General features: G+C 39.2%; 1 protein-coding gene across 3 annotated transcripts in view; it reads left to right on the top strand.

The window, feature by feature from the left end:
- ANGEL2 (angel homolog 2) overlaps positions 1-20,704 on the top strand; it is a 1,508,489-nt gene that overhangs the window by 1,048,939 nt on the left and 438,846 nt on the right. For all 3 annotated transcript variants that reach the window (XM_044055504.1, XM_044055502.1, XM_044055503.1), the window contains exon 12: positions 13,928-13,990. In XM_044055504.1, the coding sequence (XP_043911439.1) occupies positions 13,928-13,990 (63 nt within the window). The remainder of the gene's footprint in view (positions 1-13,927; positions 13,991-20,704) is intronic.

Here is a 20,704-nt window from a genome sequence, read left to right as displayed (position 1 = left end):
GGTAATTAACCTTTTTTTCACTTTTGACTGTCTAAAAGATAAGAACACACAAAGAAAAAATCCCACATCAGTGCGTGATGGCGGCAAATGAGATCTGAGGTGTTGGGGATAGACTAGGGCATTATGGGTAGGGGAGGAGCTTGAGAGTTGGATCCAAACTCTGTACTTATCAATGAGTCTGATCCAAGGATCGGATCCATAACCCATACATTGAAGAAGAATGAAAAAGATGACATCATATTGCATGTGTTTTGTATGCAGCTTTTCTTCCTGGACCTCCTCTAGAAGGGGACCTTGTGGCCAATTAGACTATCCTGCTAAACAAATGCATAAATGCTAGTTAGAGATCAAATTAACCTATTACTTCAGCTACTAATAGCACTTGATCTCACCTCTGATCACCATTGCTTATACTGATTATTCCACCGTTATGGACATTGAAGCACTGCCCTCTTATTGCACCAAGACTATTTATTCATTTACTTATTTGCATTTGTTTACTAAGGTAGGCTGACTGTGCATGAGAACCCCTTTTCATGGGAAACCTAGAGAGTAAAGCTCCACATTTTACAATAACATTGTACAGAAAATAATCAAAGTGATACAGGCATAACAGTGCATTAGCAATTTGAGAAATATTTGTGGTACACAAATCAGTTCAGACAAGGAATATAATGCAATTTAAGTATGTCACTTGTCACTGATTACTTTACAGTTCCTATACAGTGCTGTGACTTTTACATTTTTTTGCACTTCTGAATACTACCAGTATTATTTAGTGTGTCCAGAGCCTACAGTAGTTACAGCTCACATTATGGTATCATTTAGACTTAGCCTATATTATCACCATTTTCCAGTACTGACTATCATACACATCTGGATTATGCCAATATGAAGTTATTAAGCCATTCTGTTTTCTTATATTCTTTCAACTGCACTGGCTGTTATGGAATTGCAATGAATTCTTGTCCCTCTGTGGTCAGTATGACAGCCCTAGGTATTTTGAGGCAGTGTAGTAACTGCCTTATGCTTAACAAAAATCTTTCACTGCTACTTTACAATGACTTAACATTCAGAGATACAAGTGTTTTTTTTTTCTTTTAATTTGGAAGATACTTTCTCACCTCAAAATACATTCAGTAAGCAAAACACACCTATAACACAGAGCACTCCACTGAAACAACATAAGCTGAGGTCGTTAACAGGGCACTGCCTAAGCTTCTCAGACTAAGAACTAAGAACATTTTATCTTCTGGTTCAATCACCAACACACTCAACCTATACATCCATCGCTAGTGCGCACAGCATAAGGTCCACTGAATCTCCATCAAGTGGTTAAAACTGTCGGAACTGATGACTTTTTTTAGCTGAATATCTTGTTGCAATCATAATAGCATGAAAATATAGCCTTTCAAAAGACAAACACCACTGGCTTTGATGGCATATGCCTTTGGTGCCACAGTCTGTCTTATACACGGTTTGCCCAGTTTCCACTGTGGGTGTTAAGCTGAACTTCTGCTCAGTACAGTGTGTATGATAATGGCCTAAAATACTTCTTCATTGAGTTGTCATTACATCTGTAGTAAAAATCATACGTATTTCTGCTTAATACATACATTTTTCTGTCACTAGACTTATGAATCTACTCCCTCAGTTTTGATTCATGTTCAGGAAACTGCACTTCATGAAGATGAAAGTGTGTGTTTGTGTGTGTCTTTCCTGGGACTACAGTTGTAGCTTATGAAGATAAAGCTGTGTGTGTGTCTTTACAGCTGGAACTGGAGCAATGTGAATTTGCAGCTGTGGGTCATGATACATCACTCTGAGAAATCTGCTATAACACTTCATATCATTGTTAAGAAATGTGGTCATTTATTGCTAGGTACCACCAACCGTTTCACATAGCCAGTTTGGTGCTTTTTCCCATCTGGTATATAGAAAATGCGTACTTATTTTTGAGAATATTAATCACAGTATGTATTGGAATCACTTCACTGGCACATTATTTTGAAAACAGCATTAAAAGTTCATTTCACATTATGTGAAAAAGTAGTATGTCCTGTCATTGTGTATGGTACAGCAAAGAGCAAAATATACATATGTTTTCATGTTGTGGCAGGCATGCACATATTTCAGATTGTTTTCTACATTTCCTAACGGTTATGCTGTGCAAAACAAAATGAAAGCAGGATTATTGAGGGTTATGTCCTGAAAACTTCATTAGATTATCTTGAAGGAGGACAGAGGTACTGTCTTCTGAAGTTAAGATGAAATTCAGGCCTGAAAGGCCTATTTAAAAGTGTATCTATAGGAAAAACAGTTAAGGAGGCTCAGATGACAAAGCATGGAGCTCAGAAATTCATTAGGAATGTAATGGTTTCAAGAAATTGTCTTCCTGGAAACAAACATTAGATCTGCTATAGCTACTGATGCAAAGGGAGCCTGATCAAGTTTCTCTATGGCAAAAATTACCACAAGTAGGAACTGGTGCAACAGAGGCCTCAAAAAGAAATGCGCTTTTTTAAGGTGGCCTTGGAAACTTTCAGCAAAGTCAATAAAGAACTGTCATTACCCTAATGCAACAGTCTAACACAGTCAGGACTAGAGCAATGAAGAGATTCACTTGCCCTTGTAGCCTTTTCTGGTATTGGGTTTTGGGAAGAGAAAATAAGCGAAATGACTCTGTCCAAAACTGAAGGATTATAAGCCTTGGTCTTACTAGTTCCCCAGTCATTTCATCTGCAGCAAAACTACACCTGACACCTACTTTTCTGGGTCCTAGCAAAAGAACATGGTAGGTAAGCAAACTTGGCACCAGCTGTTGTCAGATATTTCCTTTGCTTTTCTATTCTCTCCATGTGGGCTTGGACCTGTGGACCAATTATAACTAGACCACAGAAGGGGGAACATTCATGACAAGCCACCACTAAGTCTGTGACAGCTGGTGAGGTGGAGACAAGAATTGTGATAAACAGTGATGTAAATAATGAGAATGGTGGAGTTTGCTAGTGTGGTTGATTGGGATAGTTGTTTTTTTTCATTCTTTGTCAAGTCCTTCAGCCATTTAGACAACATGGAAGAAATGTTACCAGCAATGTCATGGGAGAACTTCACAATATGGGGCCAGATGACACAGCCCTCACTGCCCAAGACTGCTTACCAAGCAGATAAACCTCAGAACTTTGAGGGTGGGAGTTCTTTTGAGAGAGACTGCAGAAAATAGTGCATCTAGTTTAACCATCCCCGGCAGAAAAGGCTGATTTCAGGAAGGAGGAAAATCCCCATCAGCTTTCCTGTGTTAAAGCAGCCTAGATAACATCAGTGAACACTATAATGATGTCTAAAGTAGGAGGAATCGTGACTGAAAGCATCTTCATGGACTGAAAAGCTCTTTAGAGAGCCATCCCAGGAAAAGACAACAAGTCATTAGGTCATCCTTCCTTCTGGCACATCATCTACAGTATTTCCCTGAATCTGAGGTATTTGGGTAGATGAAGGGGATTAGTGCTTCCTCCACTGTCATCCACGCAGGGAGCAACAGACTCTAAAGTTGAGCTGAGGTGCTTACTGTGGTAATGCCTCTAACTCAGAAGAGAAGAACTATTCAAAGAAGAGGAAGAATAATTCCTACGCTCAGACACACCATGACCAGAATCACTGGGAAGAAATGGATCTACCCAGTCATTGTCAGTCAAACAATTACATAGCTTATTCAAAGCCTGCCTTCCTTTAAACCTCATTCCTCTTCCGCACTAATTGTTCCCACAATTCCCATTTTTTCATATGTAATTTGTTATGTAATTTGTTTCTACCCTTTTCTAAAGATCCCAATTCCATTTTTTTATCTCTGTTGCTATCTTTTTTATTTGTAGTAACGTTCGTTTAGACTTTGATTTCCATTTGCTAGTAATTGCTTTTTTGGCAGCCACCATAATTAGACCCAGCAAGGCCTTACTATATCTAGGCAATTCCGATTCTGTGTCATAGCTCACAAAATCATTTCCTTACTTGCACCTATTTCCTCACCCAACATCTGTGACAGAGCAGTCTGCAGGGAATCTTTAAAGTCTGCCAACTCATTATACTTTTAGAAAATATGTTCCCAGTTAACTCTTTCTTCCTTATCACACCTCCAACATTTGCTGTCTGCCTGAGGAAAATTTCTTTGGAGTTTACTTGGGGTATAAAAATACCTATGTAAAACACTTCCAAACCAAGATCCTAAATCTTCTAGACTTTGTTGCATATTTTGGAGACATACATATATCCCCCCCATTGTTTCATTGTGAATTACTTATCCAGTCTCTCTTCCCAATACTTTCTAACCTCCTCTGATTGATTCTTATAGTTATAATGCAATATTTTGTATGCTGTACTAATTATTCCTTTTTTAACACCAGCTTCTGTTCTAGATTCTACTAGAAACTCTACCGGTGCTGGTCTTTCACTTAGGATCTCCCTATTTATTTTTTTATGCCTATACTCTGATATCAATTCTTGACAGGGAAGGCAATCCCTTTCCTGCCTCGTTTAATTGGAAGAATCAGCTTATCCCACTTAACCCTTGCAGTATTTCCCTCCCAGATAAAATCCTTCATCTCTTTATTAATTGCTATCCACAACTTCTCTTCTGGGTGATAACGTATGCCTGACCTATCTATAAAGCTAACGAGAATAAAAACATTTAACTGCTTGCATCTTGCTATCCATATCTATATCCACATAACATAGCTTCCAGTTTTTCAGTTTTTTTGTTATCTTTTGTTGAGTCTTTTCTGACATATCCTTAGCTGCCACATCAGAATCCTTTTTAATCCATACTACTAAGTACTTAGTTTAAATATGGATATTGTTAGACCAATGTGTGCATGGGTACATAATTTTACAGCTATTACCTTTGTTTTAGCTTCATTCATTTTGTATCCTGAAAAGATTTGAAATTTCTTCAAAAAGTTCCACAACACTGAAATGTCCTTTTCTGGTTTTATCATGTACAAAATAATATCAACTACAGGTACAGCATGCTTTTCTTGTTGCCATACCTATTGTATCCTTAAATTGTTGGACCTCTTATTTTATTTGCCATTGGTTCTAAATGTAGTGCAAATAACAAAAGGGAAAGAGGACATCTCTCTGTGGTTCCTCTTGTGATGCCCCACCTGTGGGCCAGTAATCAAGGAGCCTCCGTCCTCACCACTGGTCCCTGTCAGGAACATTCACTAGGAGAATATCAGGTACACACACAGTATCTCAAGATGCAGCTCTCTGCATCAAGGATGATTTCACTTAAGAGCACACAGGGAATGCAGTCAATCCGGGGGCTGGTTCCTCTCTCTTTCTCCAGATCCCCAATAATACTCCCCACTGGCAAATATGTGCAAGTCTGTTTGATGTAGATATGACACACAGTTCTAATACATTTGTAACACAAACATTTATAAATCAGTTTGATATTCACAAATTACATAATTATTTACATAATTACAGCTAGCTGAGCTTGGTAGTAACTCTTATCATATTCTGAAGATAACTGGATACAGCAGTTTCAATCTCATGCCTACTTCTAGACATCCCCTAATTAGTGGAATAAATTTACTCCTCTTCTGCCTGGTGTACAGTGAGTAGTCATTTTCCACAAACACTCTACTCTCTCCCATTTTTAGTACTTTATCCTTCTGCCGCAGTTTTGGCAGAATCATCTCCTTCTGCTGGTAGGATTGCATCTTTACTAAAGGTCTATGTTGCTTTCTCATTGCCAGGTTTGAAGAATGCACAAGATGTGCCCTTTCATTTTAAAACTCCTGCGGTGGAATACCAGTCCAGTTGCTTGTTTGTGCTTTCTTAAAATTAATGCAGTCTGTTCCTTCCGGCTTCTCTTTTACAGCACAAAATCTCAGGTTTTCCCTGCATGCTCTGTCCTCTAATTCTATTATTTTTTTGAAACATCTCTTCTTGAGCAGTCTCATATTCAGCCAGCCTTTTCTTCATTTGTCCCTCCAATTGTTGCAGTTTTATCACCTCATCTGAATATCTGTTTTAAGCTTATTCTATTTTATCTAGCCTCTTGTTATTATTTGAGCCGATACATTCCATCTGTTCTTATTTTATTTTAATTAGCGCTAAGTACATTTGACTTATTTTTTTCTCTAGGTTACTGGAAGTCATGTCTTGCACCAAAGCTGGATCATGCACTGCTTTTTGCTGAACAGCTGCAGAATTCTTCCCAGTCAGTATTTTTTTCCTCACCTTTTGTAGTTGATTTTCTTTCAGTTTCTCTGAATTTTTTTTTGTTGGCATCAAGGCAATGCACTTACTAGCCAGTTACTGAAATTTGTCCCTCCAAAATGAGTTCACTGGTTCTTTCTTCTGAGTTTGTTTTCACACTAGAAGAGCTGAAATTAATCTGTTACTCAGTGTGCAGTCATCTTGGAAGTCCAGCCATGACATGTATCCTTGACACTCCTGCCACTAGATCCATAAAAACTGACACAGAAGCGGAAAGGTAGCTAATGAGTGGAATAAAATAAGAATCAAGTTTTAAAATAAGGTAGAAATAAAAGAGAAAAGATATGGAAATAAAAGAGAAAAGATATGGTTAAGAAGTAAAAGAAATTATTTAGAGGCACTGACAAAATTTAAAGTATTATAGAATAGGAGGAATCTGACAGAATAAGAGGTGCAACTGCAGAGTGCTAAAGAGAAAGTAAGGGAGTATTTGGATAATATGTATATGTTTAGAAATATTGTTCTTATGCAATTGTATTTTGATAACTCCAGAGCACAAAAACATTTAACCTAATGACTTATGCAACAGAAACTAAAACAGGTTGTTGTCAAATATAGGGAGCCTATAACAAGAAAAATAACCAGATATCCTGTGGAAATATTAGAGGTGTGTCAGGAATTTTTATGAAAATTTCTATAAAGCAGATGTGTGGAAATCAAGAAAGAGCACAAATGGAAGTATTTATGGAAGACTTGATGCCAAGGTTAGAGGTAAATGAGGCTCATCAACTAACAGTTAAGATAGGAGGAAATGAGATGAAAATTGTGATGTTTAATCAATCTGTAGGAAAGTCACCAGGAATAGATGGTATTTTGGTATGCGTGCTCATGCAACTGCCCTTTTCCTCTTCATTTTTAGTAAAACAGCTTCTTTAGGGGGTTTACATATTAGGCCTCATTGAAAACAGTTGACCCTTTCTTGGGATTTTATTTTTGTGGTGGAAAAGTTAACTGTGTCCCTTTAAACCAGTTCATCAGGATAATGTAATGTTAATTACTTGGAAGACTGTTCTTGCTCCTCTGGCATCTGCAAGAAGAGGATTTGTGCTCCAGGCTCTCAAGGTGGGGTGAACTCTGTTTGGCCTTATATAGAGATTGGGTTTCGTTAAGATGAAATCCCTCATGTAAGCCCAAAGCTTGTTTCAGAATTTACTTCAAATCAAACCATCACTTTTGCAGTCTTCTATCCACAGAACCAAGGAGAAAGGATTCTGCAAACTCCGGACTTGCCTGGGTAGCTCAGATACTATCCTGACATAATGTAGTCCTTTGAAAAAGCAGATCAGCTAATTTTTTTTGTATTTTTTTTAATGATGGAACTAAAAGGACAACCCATGTCAAAACAGACATTTTCAAGGGGGATTTCCTCATCTGTCACAGTGTGTTGTACCCCCCCCCCTTATCATGGTATATCAGTTCTAGGTAGTGAAAAGATAATTCTACTAGAGCCTTCACTATCTAAGATGGTGTATTGGAAAAGGTAGACTCTAGAAGCATTGTAGAGGCAGCAACTTAGTACTCTATACATAATTTTACAAAGCATTATAAACTGGATTCCCCTTTTCAGGTCCAGGGGTCTCTCTGCTAAGACCTTTCTACTTTGACTCGCGGATCCTTAACTTCCACCTTCCAGGTTGGATCATTTTTGGTAACCAACCTATACAGCCAAAAGGCTCCTGCAGCAGTGAGAATAGTGAACATAGTAAAATTGTGTCAGTTGCACTTACTACAACAGATATTTAAGTATATGTTTCTGTTTATATTTTTTAAAGGTTGGACATGAGTACTGTCATCTTTCTGTGTGAGCAAGAAAGTCCTGAAGATTTCTTTACTCTTACTGCTGATTTCCTCCCATTGAGCTGACCAGTCAGTGGTTAGAGTGAAGGTGTAGGAGGAAGACAGAGCTTTGTGAAGCTGGCCGGTTGTTGTAGCCTAGGCAGGATGCCACCCATATAGCCAAACGGCTAGGGCAGCAGTATGGAATTTGAACATCTACTGTTATGGCAAGTGAAACTTGCACACCTATAATTTCTGCTGACTTCATCTGTTTGCCAGAAGAGCTAGTCAGTGGTGTGAGATCACTGTAGTACCAAAGATGGGATATATGCTCTTTTCCAAGTATTGTTCACTGTCGGAGTGGAGGTGAAAGGGGAGCCTGTTCCCTTACAAAAAATATTTTTGTTGCAGTATTTTGCATTTGGTGTGTTGTCAGTCATTTGTGTTTTTTTTTTTTTAATGACTGATTAAACATGCTTCAATAACATAAGATTCAACTATTTTACAGTAGTCCATATGTATGTAAATATATATATATATATATATATATATATATGTGTGTGTGTGTGTGCGCATATATCTGTATAGGTATATATTGATATAGATATACACATAATGTATAAAGGCACATGCACACAGGCATGTATATTTTTAAGTGTTTTGTCACTTATATTTCTAATCTTTGCACTATGACATATGCATAAAATGCTGAACTGTATTTTCACCCATTGTTGAACATTTTTGGCTTCGTCAGTTAAAAAAATTGTAAAAGTTCTTTTCCTTGTGCTTATACCATGGAGGATAAATGGCTAGCGTTTACTTAAATGATATCAGCATTGGGAAAACATGACAGTGTGTCCATGGAGTTTAATGGATGCATCTCTGCACTCACACTGAGATGCACACATTAAAGGCCATGGACCTGTCCCTATCCTGACTTCATTGATTAATACACTAAGTTTATTTGTGCCATAATGTCATAAAAAAGTTTTTGAAGCTTTTTATCAAAAACAGCTTAGATACATAAGTAAAGCCAAGAGCAAAATGCACTGTGGCTCTTAACTTTCCAGACAGTGAGACACACTCACTGGAGTGATGAAACACTTTAGCTAGCTGATCTTCCTATCTCAAGCTTTATCCTTAACCTCCCAGTCAAATGCCAGATAAGTCACAAATTTTGAGTGTAGTTAAGAGTAAAGGACAGACAGACTTTGAGACAAAACAACAGCTGTATACAGTATCCCTTTCAAGTCAGGCAATTTCTCAGGTATTTGAGAAGCAGAGTAAGATTGCTTATCTACCTTCCTGGCCTCAGAAGTTTTTAAACTTCAGGAAACTGAGCATCATCCAAAATGTTCTAAGTTGACTGTACATCAGAAAGTAAATTTTGCAAGTCAACAAACCTAAATCATTGTGCAATAAACTAACTGTAAGACTGCAGTTCAAATTGCAAACAAGCCTGTATACAATTCTAAGTAAAAAAACTAAACATTAAACTAAGTTAAAGGGGGAAAAGTTAATATATACTGGAGGAGAAGTTGAATAGAGTAAGTAAAATATCTTTCAGATGATATGCCCTGTATCTGTTTTTTATGTTGTACCCCATTTGTGTGTTATGTAAAAAGTCTGCAGAGCTACTTACTGTTTGAAATCAACTAGGTGTATATTGGGGGTGTGAGAGCATGTGCACTGTCATACATCCTGCAGTCGGCTGGCACCATGTCCAGGGTTAGTTTCTCTGCCTTAAACCTCTAGAATGCCATAATATGCTCTGGCTGCACTTGAACTGGAGTAAGCAGATAATTGAAGAAGGTATAAATGGCATGCAGACATTACATGACGAATTATACAACAAGAATTTTAACCAGCTTTAAAACAAACCTGGTAATAGGTTTCTTATGAATAAGTGGATTGGAAGTCAATAAACTTTGCTTATGGAGAATAAAATGGTCAAACAACCAGAAAACGTATCTCATCTGTAGTTACTCAGCCCAGAGTGCAGTTCCTGCTTTGTTCATATCAAACCTTCCATTTGATCATACCATCCTTTAATCTTCCTGTATATTCATAAAAGTGGAGCTCATATATGCCGTACCCTGGGTGTTCTACTTGCACAGGGGACATGGTTACAGAAGATGGAAAAATGGTTTGCCTCTCTTGTATCTTACAGGGAGACATTTCCTGCTACTAAGCATATGCTTTTTAAGTGGTTGGTATATTGTATCTTTTTCTTCATTTCTGTATTCATATTTATCATCCACTCGCGTTTTTTCTGGTCTATCTGAAAAATTACACACTGATCTAGTAATCTGAAATTGACTTTTGTGAAGTCCCCACTTCCCGAAGTTACTTTTCATGCAGGTATTACTTTGTTGAGATGCAGTTTTTATTTTTAACACCTTTATTGAATTATCAGTTAAGATATAGGCAAACATAAATTTATATCAAAGAAAACAATCCATATTAACATATTCCCATTTGCAGACTTTATACATGACATCTATTCTTTTGTATGTTTATCATTAATTCAACATTACATAAACTGATCAATTCCTGCCTTCCCTTAAACCTCACTCCACGTATAAAACATTATTCTGCATGCATTGTTCCCACAATTTCCATTTTTTTCTATGTAATTTGCTTTTACCCTTTTCTAAAGATTCCACTTTCAGTTCTTTTCTCTGTTACAATGTTCAGTACTTAAAATACGGTTGGTTTAGTCTTTAATTTCCATTTTCTAATAATTGCTTTTTTTGGTTGCACCAGAGTTAAACTTAACAAGGCCTTACTATGTCTAGGCAATTCAGATCCTGTATCCCAGCTCAAAAAACTAATTTCCTTAGATACATACATTTTTTCACCCAGTATTTCTGACATAGTGCTCTGTAGGAAATTTTCAAAGTCTGCAAACTCATTACACTCCCAAAATATGTGTTCCCAATTACCTCTGTCTTCCATGTCACACCACCAACATTTGCCATCTACTTGAGGTATAAAAAAATACCTAAAAAGAAATTCCTAGCAAAACTCCTAAGAAAATGCAAATTTTGGAGCCATACATGCATCCTTTCACTGTTTTTCTTCTGAATAGTTCATCCAATATCTCTCTACAATTTTTTCCAACCTGCTCTGGTTGATTCCTATAGTTGTTGTGCAGTATTTTATATGCCCTAATAACTATTCTTTTTAACAGGAGTTTTTGTTCTATATTCACTTAAAAACTCTACCAGAACAGGTCTTTAATTTATGATTCCCCTATCCCTTTCTCTCTGCCTCTACTCGATGTCAGCCCCTAATATGACAGATGGTCCCTAGCCTGCTATCCACATGTCTTCTTGTCTCCTTCACATTGTATTATCTTTCCCTCTCTAGATATTTGCTCCCAGTATCTTGGTTCCTTTGACAGTTTTCTCTAGTAAATTCTAGCCCCCTCTTGCCTATTCTCTGTATCCCTAACTGCAGTCATCCCTATCGGCAAAATCTCGGTTTTCCATTCTCATGTTGGCTTAGTTCTTAGAATACTTTACAAATATAGTATTCTGTGTGGAGGCTGTTATTCTTCTTAAGGGTCTGCATCCAAAATCCCACTCTGTACTTATTTCTTGAATTTCTCCCCTGCTTCATCATCATCCCTTTCCACTCTGAGTGATAAATTTCTGTTTGTTTTATGTATATGTGCCTCAACTGTGTAACTGTAAAATATTGGTTCAGATCAAGTAATCCTAATCCAATTCATTCTATTAGAAAGACCATCTTATTCATTTCAGTTCAACTTTGTCATATGTTCTAGAGACAGCATCAGAAAGTACAGTGAAATTTTTATTCTGCATGTAAATGTATGTAAATATATATAACTGTGCAAAAGAGCACATTTGTTCAAAAAAAAGCTTGTTTCCCTCCAAATGTGAACCAACCTACAGTGCTGGAAGGAGAGGTAGTATATGAGTTTTATTAAACAGTCTAACAGCTTGAGGTCTAAAACTGTCTTTCAGTTTGGTTGTTCTGGCCACCATGCTCTTGTAACGACTCCCTGATGGTAGCACTTGACTACTTGACCCTTACCCCTTTCTTCTCCAAGATAAAATCCTTTAACTCTTTATTAATTACTTTCCACAACTTCTCCTCTGGTTGATAAAAAAAATATGCCTGCCTGACCTGTATATAAAAGTAAGGGAACTAAAATATTTCACTGCTTGTATCTTATTATCCATATCCATAAACAAGAGTTGCCAGGTTTCTCAGTTTTTGTATTGTTTTGTTTCGTCTCTTCCCACATACCCTTAGCTGTCATAACAGAATCCTTTTTAATCCATACTCATAAATACTTCATTTTATCGTGTTCCTATAAATATGAGAATTGGTGGACCAATTCATGTGTGGGTGCATAGTTTACAGCTGTAGCCTTTGTTTAATCTTCATTAATTTTATACCCAAAAAGACTTGAAACTGGCTTAAGATGTTCCTCAACATTGAGATGTCCTTTTCTGGTTTTGTCATGTATAAAGTAATAGCTGATTTTTCTGGATTACCATACCATTTATATCCTTGAATTTCTAAGTCCCTTATTTTCTTTTCTAATGGTGCTAAACATAAAGCAAATAACAAAAGGGAAAGAGGTCACCCCTACTTGGTTCTTCTGCTCAGACACAGCTCGTCAGAAAAGAACCCCCCTACTTAAATTTTTGCCACTAATCCCTCATATATCCCCCCATTTAAGAGATGCAGTTGTGTTAGAGTGAAAATAACATTTATGCTCCTAGAGTGAGGCGCAGATGTGCCCAATTATGTCATAAAATGCATAAAAATAAGCAAGGTTTGAATCCAGGGATAATGCCAGGCTAAACAAAAAGCAGTTGAGAAGCCAGAGGTAATGCCAGGCTAAATGAAACATTTTGAAATGTTGTGTATTCTTTTTTTTCTCTCATGTTCATCTGCATTCTGTTGTTTCATAGGAATATGGGACTTTGTCTCTGAAATGTGTTGAATCTTCAGATGTGCTGGCTGCCCTTGTTACTTTAACAATGATGAGACCAGTGTGTGAGGGGGAGAGCTGTGGTGAATTTTGCCAGTCTTCCCTGGGATTGTGTGTGTAAATAATAACTTGTATGAAAGGCAGTTAATAAACTGACACTGGAAGGCATTGTTTCACACAAAGAGGGCAGTGAGACATTAGCCTTTGGGAGTGCTAGGCCAAAGACTCAGCTTTATAAGTGGTCTGCATGCATTTCAATCTGGATCTTGAGGTTAGAAGCCCAGGACAGGACAACAGTCCATACTTCCTTTATGCTGTTGGAGCCAAGTTGTACTTTGTAATCTCGTTATTAAAATAGACTTGGGTGCACTTTCAGGTTTTTACTTCACCATTGGTTGGCAGTGATGGGATTCAAATCAAATCATTTCCATTCATCTTGATGTTAGTGGGTTGCATCATGTGATTTGGTGTCATATTTAATGACAGTGGTTGCAGTCTGCTGTAACGTGAGGTAAGAGATGGAGAAAGGTGGGATTAGGCTGGGGAAGGGATGAAGCAAGAGTTTCCTATTCCAAAGGAGGCAACTCTGTCACAATTATATAACTTGATTTGCAAGACATTCCTATATACACTGGGCAGCTTTGCTGTCTTTTCCACTGATTTGATCTGTTTTAGCTTCTACAACATGGTTTTAACAAAATCTTTGTATGCCAGCAAGTTTTTATATTGTCTTGTCATAGTTTTAGCTGTGTCCCCCACAGAGTGAACATTGGAAGTTATATATGAAAAGCTAAATGAAAGGAGCATTGGAATAAGTTGCAGACACTTTGTGCTGTAACCACTTCAAGGGCCAGTTTGCAAGATTAACTGATGTATTTTTTTTTTATTATACAGAATATGAAAGAAAATGGAGAAAGTATGAGAAAGATTTAAACACGTGGAGGTTATATAAAGAAGGTAAGATAATTCTATATAGTTTGTATGTGCTTAACATATAAAGTATGTCAGCAAGTAGTAATGTACATTTATTTCATATTGCAGTAAGGTGTTTTAACACCATAGTGCAGTAGGCTAAAGCCCTGACTGTACACCAGATAACCCCAAATAACCTATGTTTTAGTCTGAGTTGTAATGCCTATATCTTCACCGTCATATCCTTCACATGCTTTGTAATTGCAAACTCCAGCCAAGACTTTCAATAGATTTAAAAACTGATCTGATGTATTTTCATTCATTCCTCAAATAATGGGTTCAGATTCGATCCTCGTATCTGACTCTGGCACTTTCTTTTGCAGTCTATGGTCTGACTCAAGCTCCTCCCTTTAACCATGATGCCCTTGATCACTGTTTTACATCTCTAGCGATCCGTTGGGATTTTGAGTTCTCAAGCTCTAGGCAATTATTAGTCAGTTGTGAGTGATGATATATTTTTGTCTTATTACTAAATCACTTCTTTCTTTAGTGCCTTACTTTCTTTACCCTTTAGAGTTAGTTTCAAATTAGTTTAGACCTTTTATGTTACTAGTATAGACTCTCTCCTGCCATCATTGGTAGTCTTTTTCTTTTTCCTCTCCTGAGGCAATTTTTTTATACCTTTGCTGATATTTTCTCTTTTTTCCTTTCTTTAAAAAAAAAACACTGTATTTGTTTCTTCTGAATTATTTTGTGTTTGTGGTGTAGTTTTTCAGTATGGCGGACAAACCTACTGGTTTCAAGAAATGCACTTCCTGTATGCCAGAGGTCTACTTTCTTTGAACAAATTTACAGATCACCGAATATCACATAAACTCACTCATCTGAAGGTGCAAAATTAAAAAACTACAGTTTAGGGAAGTACATATCGCTGAAATAAAAAGCAATCAGCATGAAAACGTAAAACATACACATTCTCCAACATTTTTGCAGGGGGGCAAGCCACCCTCCACCTCCCACACCCCCAGGAAATTATATATACCAACACTGAGTTCGCACTACAGTGACAACAAGGTATATTTCCCTGTGCGTACTCTAGTGTGATCTCCATTTGAAACCTATGAGCAGAGTTAAAATAACATACCATAAGCTCAGGATTGCAGACAATACCAACATACCCATCATGCCTCAAAACTGCTACTAAAGACTCTACACTTCTTGCACTACCAGCAACACAGTGCCTCTATTATTGAAACATACTTCACTAAACTGTAGGTTTGTAATTCTCCTCTTTCGGCTGAGTGAGTTTAAGTGGCATTTGGTGATCTGTAAATTAATTCAAAGAAAGTAGACCCAAGGTACCCAATTCTGATGCCCAGAGGGAGTCTGTGTATTGTTTAGGCCATGCTCACCTTCAGTTTTCTTGTGTAATCTATGTCGGTTTTAATGCCAGGGCAGTAAGTGATAGGCATAATAAGCTTATTTTGAAAGGTGGCAAATGCAACAACGAACACCTGTACCTCCAGTGGTGTACTGCAGAGAGTCAGTCCAAGAGAAAAATTTAAAATTAAAAAAAAATTTATTAAAAACAAAACAAAATGCAAACAATTAGTGGTTGAGCACTTTTGTCCTATAACAGGACTTTTTCAAAACTGCTTGAAGGGCAGATGGTTCAGGCATAGCCATAAGGAGACATGCTTGGATGCGGTTATGTGACTTTGCAGAACCTTTCAAGGCATCATTCCATTCATCGATGCTGCCTTTGATGGATTGTCATTGTTTGGCCCAACAGTGAGAAAGAGACTATCTCTGAGTGAACAGGATGGAAAGACTTTGCCACTGGAATTTGCTTTTCTACCCCACAGAGAGCCTTTTCTAGGAACCAGCGTGGTGGTAAGAAAATGTGGTTCAAGAAGTCTTAAGGTCCTTTCCAGGAGTCACATGGAGAATTTTCCCCCAGAGGCAGAGGGGAAACAATTATAATGGTAGATGCCACCCGTGTGACAGAGGTCGTCCACAAAATCAAAGATCTCGAGGTTCTTTCTCAGACAGGTCCTTCCAGCGCTCCTGAAAGGTTGCCCGACTGCCCCTCTCTGGAGGCAGTTGGGGGGTGCTTTATACTTGCACCAAGACACCTGGTTAGCCATCATAAATGATTGTTGGGTGCAAAGGATCGTATTGAGAGGCTGTTTCATTCCCTTTTTACAAATTCCAGTAAAATCAAAGAAAATTCTCCCTGATGTTCTACCCAATCAGAGGGAGTTAGCAGCGCAACAAATTGCAAAGTTGCTAGACAAGAGTCATACAGGAGGTCCCACCAGACCAAACATGATCCAGAATTTACTCAAGGCTCTTTTTAGTGCCAAAAAGCCAGGGGACCAGAGTCCAGTTCTGGACCTAACCTACCTCTGAACCACTTCATAAAGAACTCCAAATTCCAGATGGTCACGGTCCAGTCCGTTCTACATCTTCATAAGAACAACTGGATGCATGCAATTGACCTTAAAGATGCGTACTATCACATCAAAATGAACAAAAGCTCACAAAGGTATCTCAACTTCCAGCTGGGAGTCCGTCATTACCAGTTCAGAGTCCTGCCCTTTTGGTCTCACCACAGCCCTCACGGTGTTCACTAAATGTATGGTAGTGATAGCAGCTTACCTGAGACTGCTTGGATTCAGAGTGTTTCCGTATTTAGATGATTGTCTCCTGACTGCACCAACCAGGCATCTGCTAATATAAGCCAGAGATTATCTTCTCCACCTAGTAACTGCGCTGGGAATCACCATCCGCATGGAAAAATCTCATCTACAACCAGTTTGGGTGATAGATTTCATAAAGGCCCATTTGGACACAGTTGTCTAGCTTTTTTGCCTCAGAACAGAATTCTTACATTGAGAACACATGCCAGGCAGGTCCTTGTCATTCCAGCGCCCCCAGCAACATTGATCCTTAAAGAATTAGGGTCAGTGGCTGCCACTATAGCTTTGATTCCCACAGCTCGCTTACACATGAGAATTCTCCAATGGACTCTAGATGTGCAGTGGTCCTTTCATCTCTGTTCCTTGAGTCATTCCATAAAATTGTTTCACGTGTGCAGAAATTCTCTTCTTTGGTGGGTCCACTCCAATGAAATCAAGCAAGGGCATCCATTTATACCCCCCCAGCTACACTTTGACCACTGACGCTTCCCATTTGGGGTAGGGGCATTTCTTGTAATGGATGGTTCAAGGCACATGGTCGATAAAAGAGGCCAGCCTGCATATCAGTGTCGTAGAGTTGACAGTGGCGCTTCTAGCATTGCAGGCCTTTCAGAGCTTTCTTCTTCTAGGGACTACTGTACTACAAATGGACAACATGTTGGTAGTTTGGTACATCAACAAACGGGGGAACCAGATCTTACCCCCTTTGTCAAGAAGCAGTGAGGGTTTCGCAATGGGCAGTCTCTTCCAACTGCTTCCTAATAGCAACGCACATACTAGAGACATCCGGCGCTCTAACAGGCTCAGCAGGACCATCTTCATGCATTATGAGTGGTCTCTGAAATTAGTGGCCAACATTATCTTCCACAAGTGGGGGTCAACCTTGCTGCAGCCTGTTTGCATCCCCCTCCAGGAACAAATGCAGCAGGTTCTTTGCCCTGATCCCAACTCAGGGACAGTCACAGAGAGATGTTCTAGTTCATGCTTGGTCACTCCGGTCTCCTTTACGCTTATCCTCCCCTACCCTTCATCCCCAAATCTCTTCAGAAAACACTTCGTTGAAGAGTAGAATGATCCTCATAGCTCCCTTTTGGATTCTACAGGTGTTGTTCCCCTTCCTTTGGTCTCACCTAGTACATCCTCCCTGGACATTGGAACCAATCATTTATTTTTGCAAAGTCTGAATGTGAGTGGGTAGAACAGGGCTGTTTTATGATTGGTTTAGTTTTGCAAAGTGTGAATGTGATTGGGGTAGAACAGGTTACTTAACTTTGCATTCCTTGCTGTTTTATGATTGGTTAATTTATGTAATGCTCGAAAATCATTGGGTGGAACAGGGGATTTAATTCTGCATGTTATTTCCTTCAAGGAGTTTTGAAAAAGTCCTCTGATAGGACTAAAAGCACTTAGCTGCTACTTGTTTGCATTTTTTCCAGTAAACATTTTTATTAAAGTATCACATATGATGTAGGCAATCTTATATTTATATAAATGACGAACACACAACATTGATACCACTTTAGTTGCAAACATTATACATCAAAGACAGTATTGAAACAACTGCAGTTGCATACATTATATATCACTTATAATCTATCCAGTCATTGTCAATTAAGCATTATATGGCTCGTTCAAATCCTACTTCTGAAACCTCATTCCATCTTTGCATATATTGTTCCCACAATTCCCATTTTTTTCTATGTAGTTTGCTCCGTCCCTTTTCTAAAGATCCCAATTCCTGTTGTTTTATCTCTGTTACTATATTCACTGCTTCTAATAAAGTTGGTCTAGAATATGATTTCCATTTTCTAGTAATTGTTTTTTACCAGTCCCATAATTAAGACTCAGCAAGGCCTTACTATGTCTAGTCAATTTTGATTCTGTGTCATAGCTCAAAAAAATCATCTCCCCAGTCAGTCCAATCCACTCACCCAGCATCTCAAAAACAGAGACGTTTGCAGGGAATCTCTAAAGTCTGCCAGCTCATTACACTCCCAAAAGATATGTTCTCAGCCACCTCCTTCTTGCCCATCATACCTCCAGCATTTGCTGTCCACCTGAGGAAAAATTCTTTGGAGTCTAATTGGATATAAAAATACTTATGTAAACACTTCCAGGTAAAGATCTAAATCTTCTAGACTTTGTTGCATATTTGTGAGATATACATATATCTCCTCATTATCTCTTTGTGAATTGCTTATCCAGTCTTTCATACGAATCCTTTCTAGGCTTCTGTGATTGATTCTTATAATTATCATGCAGTATTTTATATGCTGTACTAATTATTCCTTTTTTAATGGCAGCTTTTGTTCTAGATTCTGTTAAAAACTCTACTAATACTGGTCTTTCATTTAGGACACCCCTTATTTCTTTCTCTTTGCTCTGTCCTCTATCAATCCTTGATAGGGAAGGCAGTCTCTAACCTGAAGTCCAAATAAATTCTTGGCCTCTTCACATTCTGTTATCTTTCCCTTTCTAGTTATTTGCTCCCAATACGTTGGTTCCTTTGCCAGTTTTCTCCAATAAATTCCAACACCCTCTTGCCTGTTATCTGTATCCCTAACCAGTGTCATCCCTATCTGCATAATTTCTTTTCTCCATTTTCATGCTGGTTTAGTTCTTAGAATACTCCCTGGTATTTTATGAATATAATACTCTGTATGATTTTTGTTCTCCTTAAGAGTCTGCATCCAAAATCCCATTTTCTCTGTATTTCTTGAGCTTCCCCCCATATCATTGTCATTCTTTTCCAGTTTGAATTATAGATCTGAAGTAGGGAGTTCATTTTTCAGCAACCTGTGGGTCTTGGATCCGATATCGGATCCGAGCCGGCAACTTGTTTCAAGCTAATGGATCCGAGCTCCTAGCTCCTCCCTTCACCCATAATCCCCTGCTAACCCTCTATGACTTCAGATCTAGTTTGCCGCACTTGTGGATATCTGGATCCCCTTGAGCTCAGCAAGTGAATTGTCAGATAAGTGTATTTTTCTGTCAAACTTTCCTTTTTTGTTTCAAAATATAAAGTGTGTAAGTGTTAGGTACCCTTTAGTATAAAAATATATTTCTTTAATTAGTTTTTTGCCTCCCTTCGTTTGGTCGTTAGCGAGTGTGTGTTGTGTTTTTGGGGCCTGTGTGTTTGTGTAGTTCTACCTTTTACTTTTAAGTATGGCTGAGGCCCCAAAAGCCATTTTTTCGAAATGTACCGAGTATGGCCATAAGCTCTCCCGAGCTGATGGCCACACTCGGTGTGTTCGGTGCCTTGGGGTTGAACACCTCTCCTCAGGCTGTACCATTTATGCAGCGTTCAACCCCAGGGCACTGAAAGAGTGGAGGTCGAAGCTGGTCTTGGCGGGACTTTTACCCCCGGACTCGGCTCCGGCCTCCGCTGCTCCCGTGGCTCCTCCACAGCCTGTGGTTGCTGCCATTCCTGCCCCCCTTCCTCCGTCCGGCACTCAAACTCCCGCTAAAGCGTCGGAGGACAGGAAGGCCAGGAGGGAGAAACAGAGGGAGAAGCACCACAAGCGGTGGGCCGAGACCTCCGTTTCGGCCCCGCCAGCTAAGCGGGCTTCTCCCAACACTGCTTCTAGGTCTCCTCCTCCTCGGCTCCGATCCCCTTGTTTCTCCCCGGGGCCCGAGGAGGAGGAGGCCCGATCTCCGTCGAGGTCATCGAGGTGGCATTCCAGGCCTGCCTCGGTGACCTCTTCGAGATCTACTTTTAGTATGTCCGATGCAGACTTGGACCGGATGATGCGAAGGTTCATCCAGGCCCAGCTGCAGATTGGAGTGCTCTTGCCTCCCCCCCCCCTTCGGGGGGGGAGCTCGACACCTTTTTTCCACCCTGTTGCTCCTTCTCCGACCCGCTATCCGGGTTCGGAGCGTTCGGAGCCGAGCAGCGTTGGAGCCGGGGGTGGGTCGGTGCCGACAGTACTTGGTACTTCGGATCCGACCCTGCCCTCGAGCCTTTCGGATCCGGGGATTCAGTGTGCCTTCGGCTCCGTCCAGGTCGGAGCGCACTGGTCCTTCGGATCCGATGGTCTCAGCGCTGGTTCTGATCCCT

Source organism: Protopterus annectens, chromosome 1.part2 (genome assembly GCF_019279795.1).
Source record: "Protopterus annectens isolate FY-2018-M chromosome 1.part2, PAN1.0, whole genome shotgun sequence".
Lineage (NCBI taxonomy): Eukaryota > Metazoa > Chordata > Ceratodontiformes > Protopteridae > Protopterus > Protopterus annectens.
Note: the sequence above shows the minus strand (reverse complement) of the source record. Positions and strands in the feature narration are given on the sequence as shown.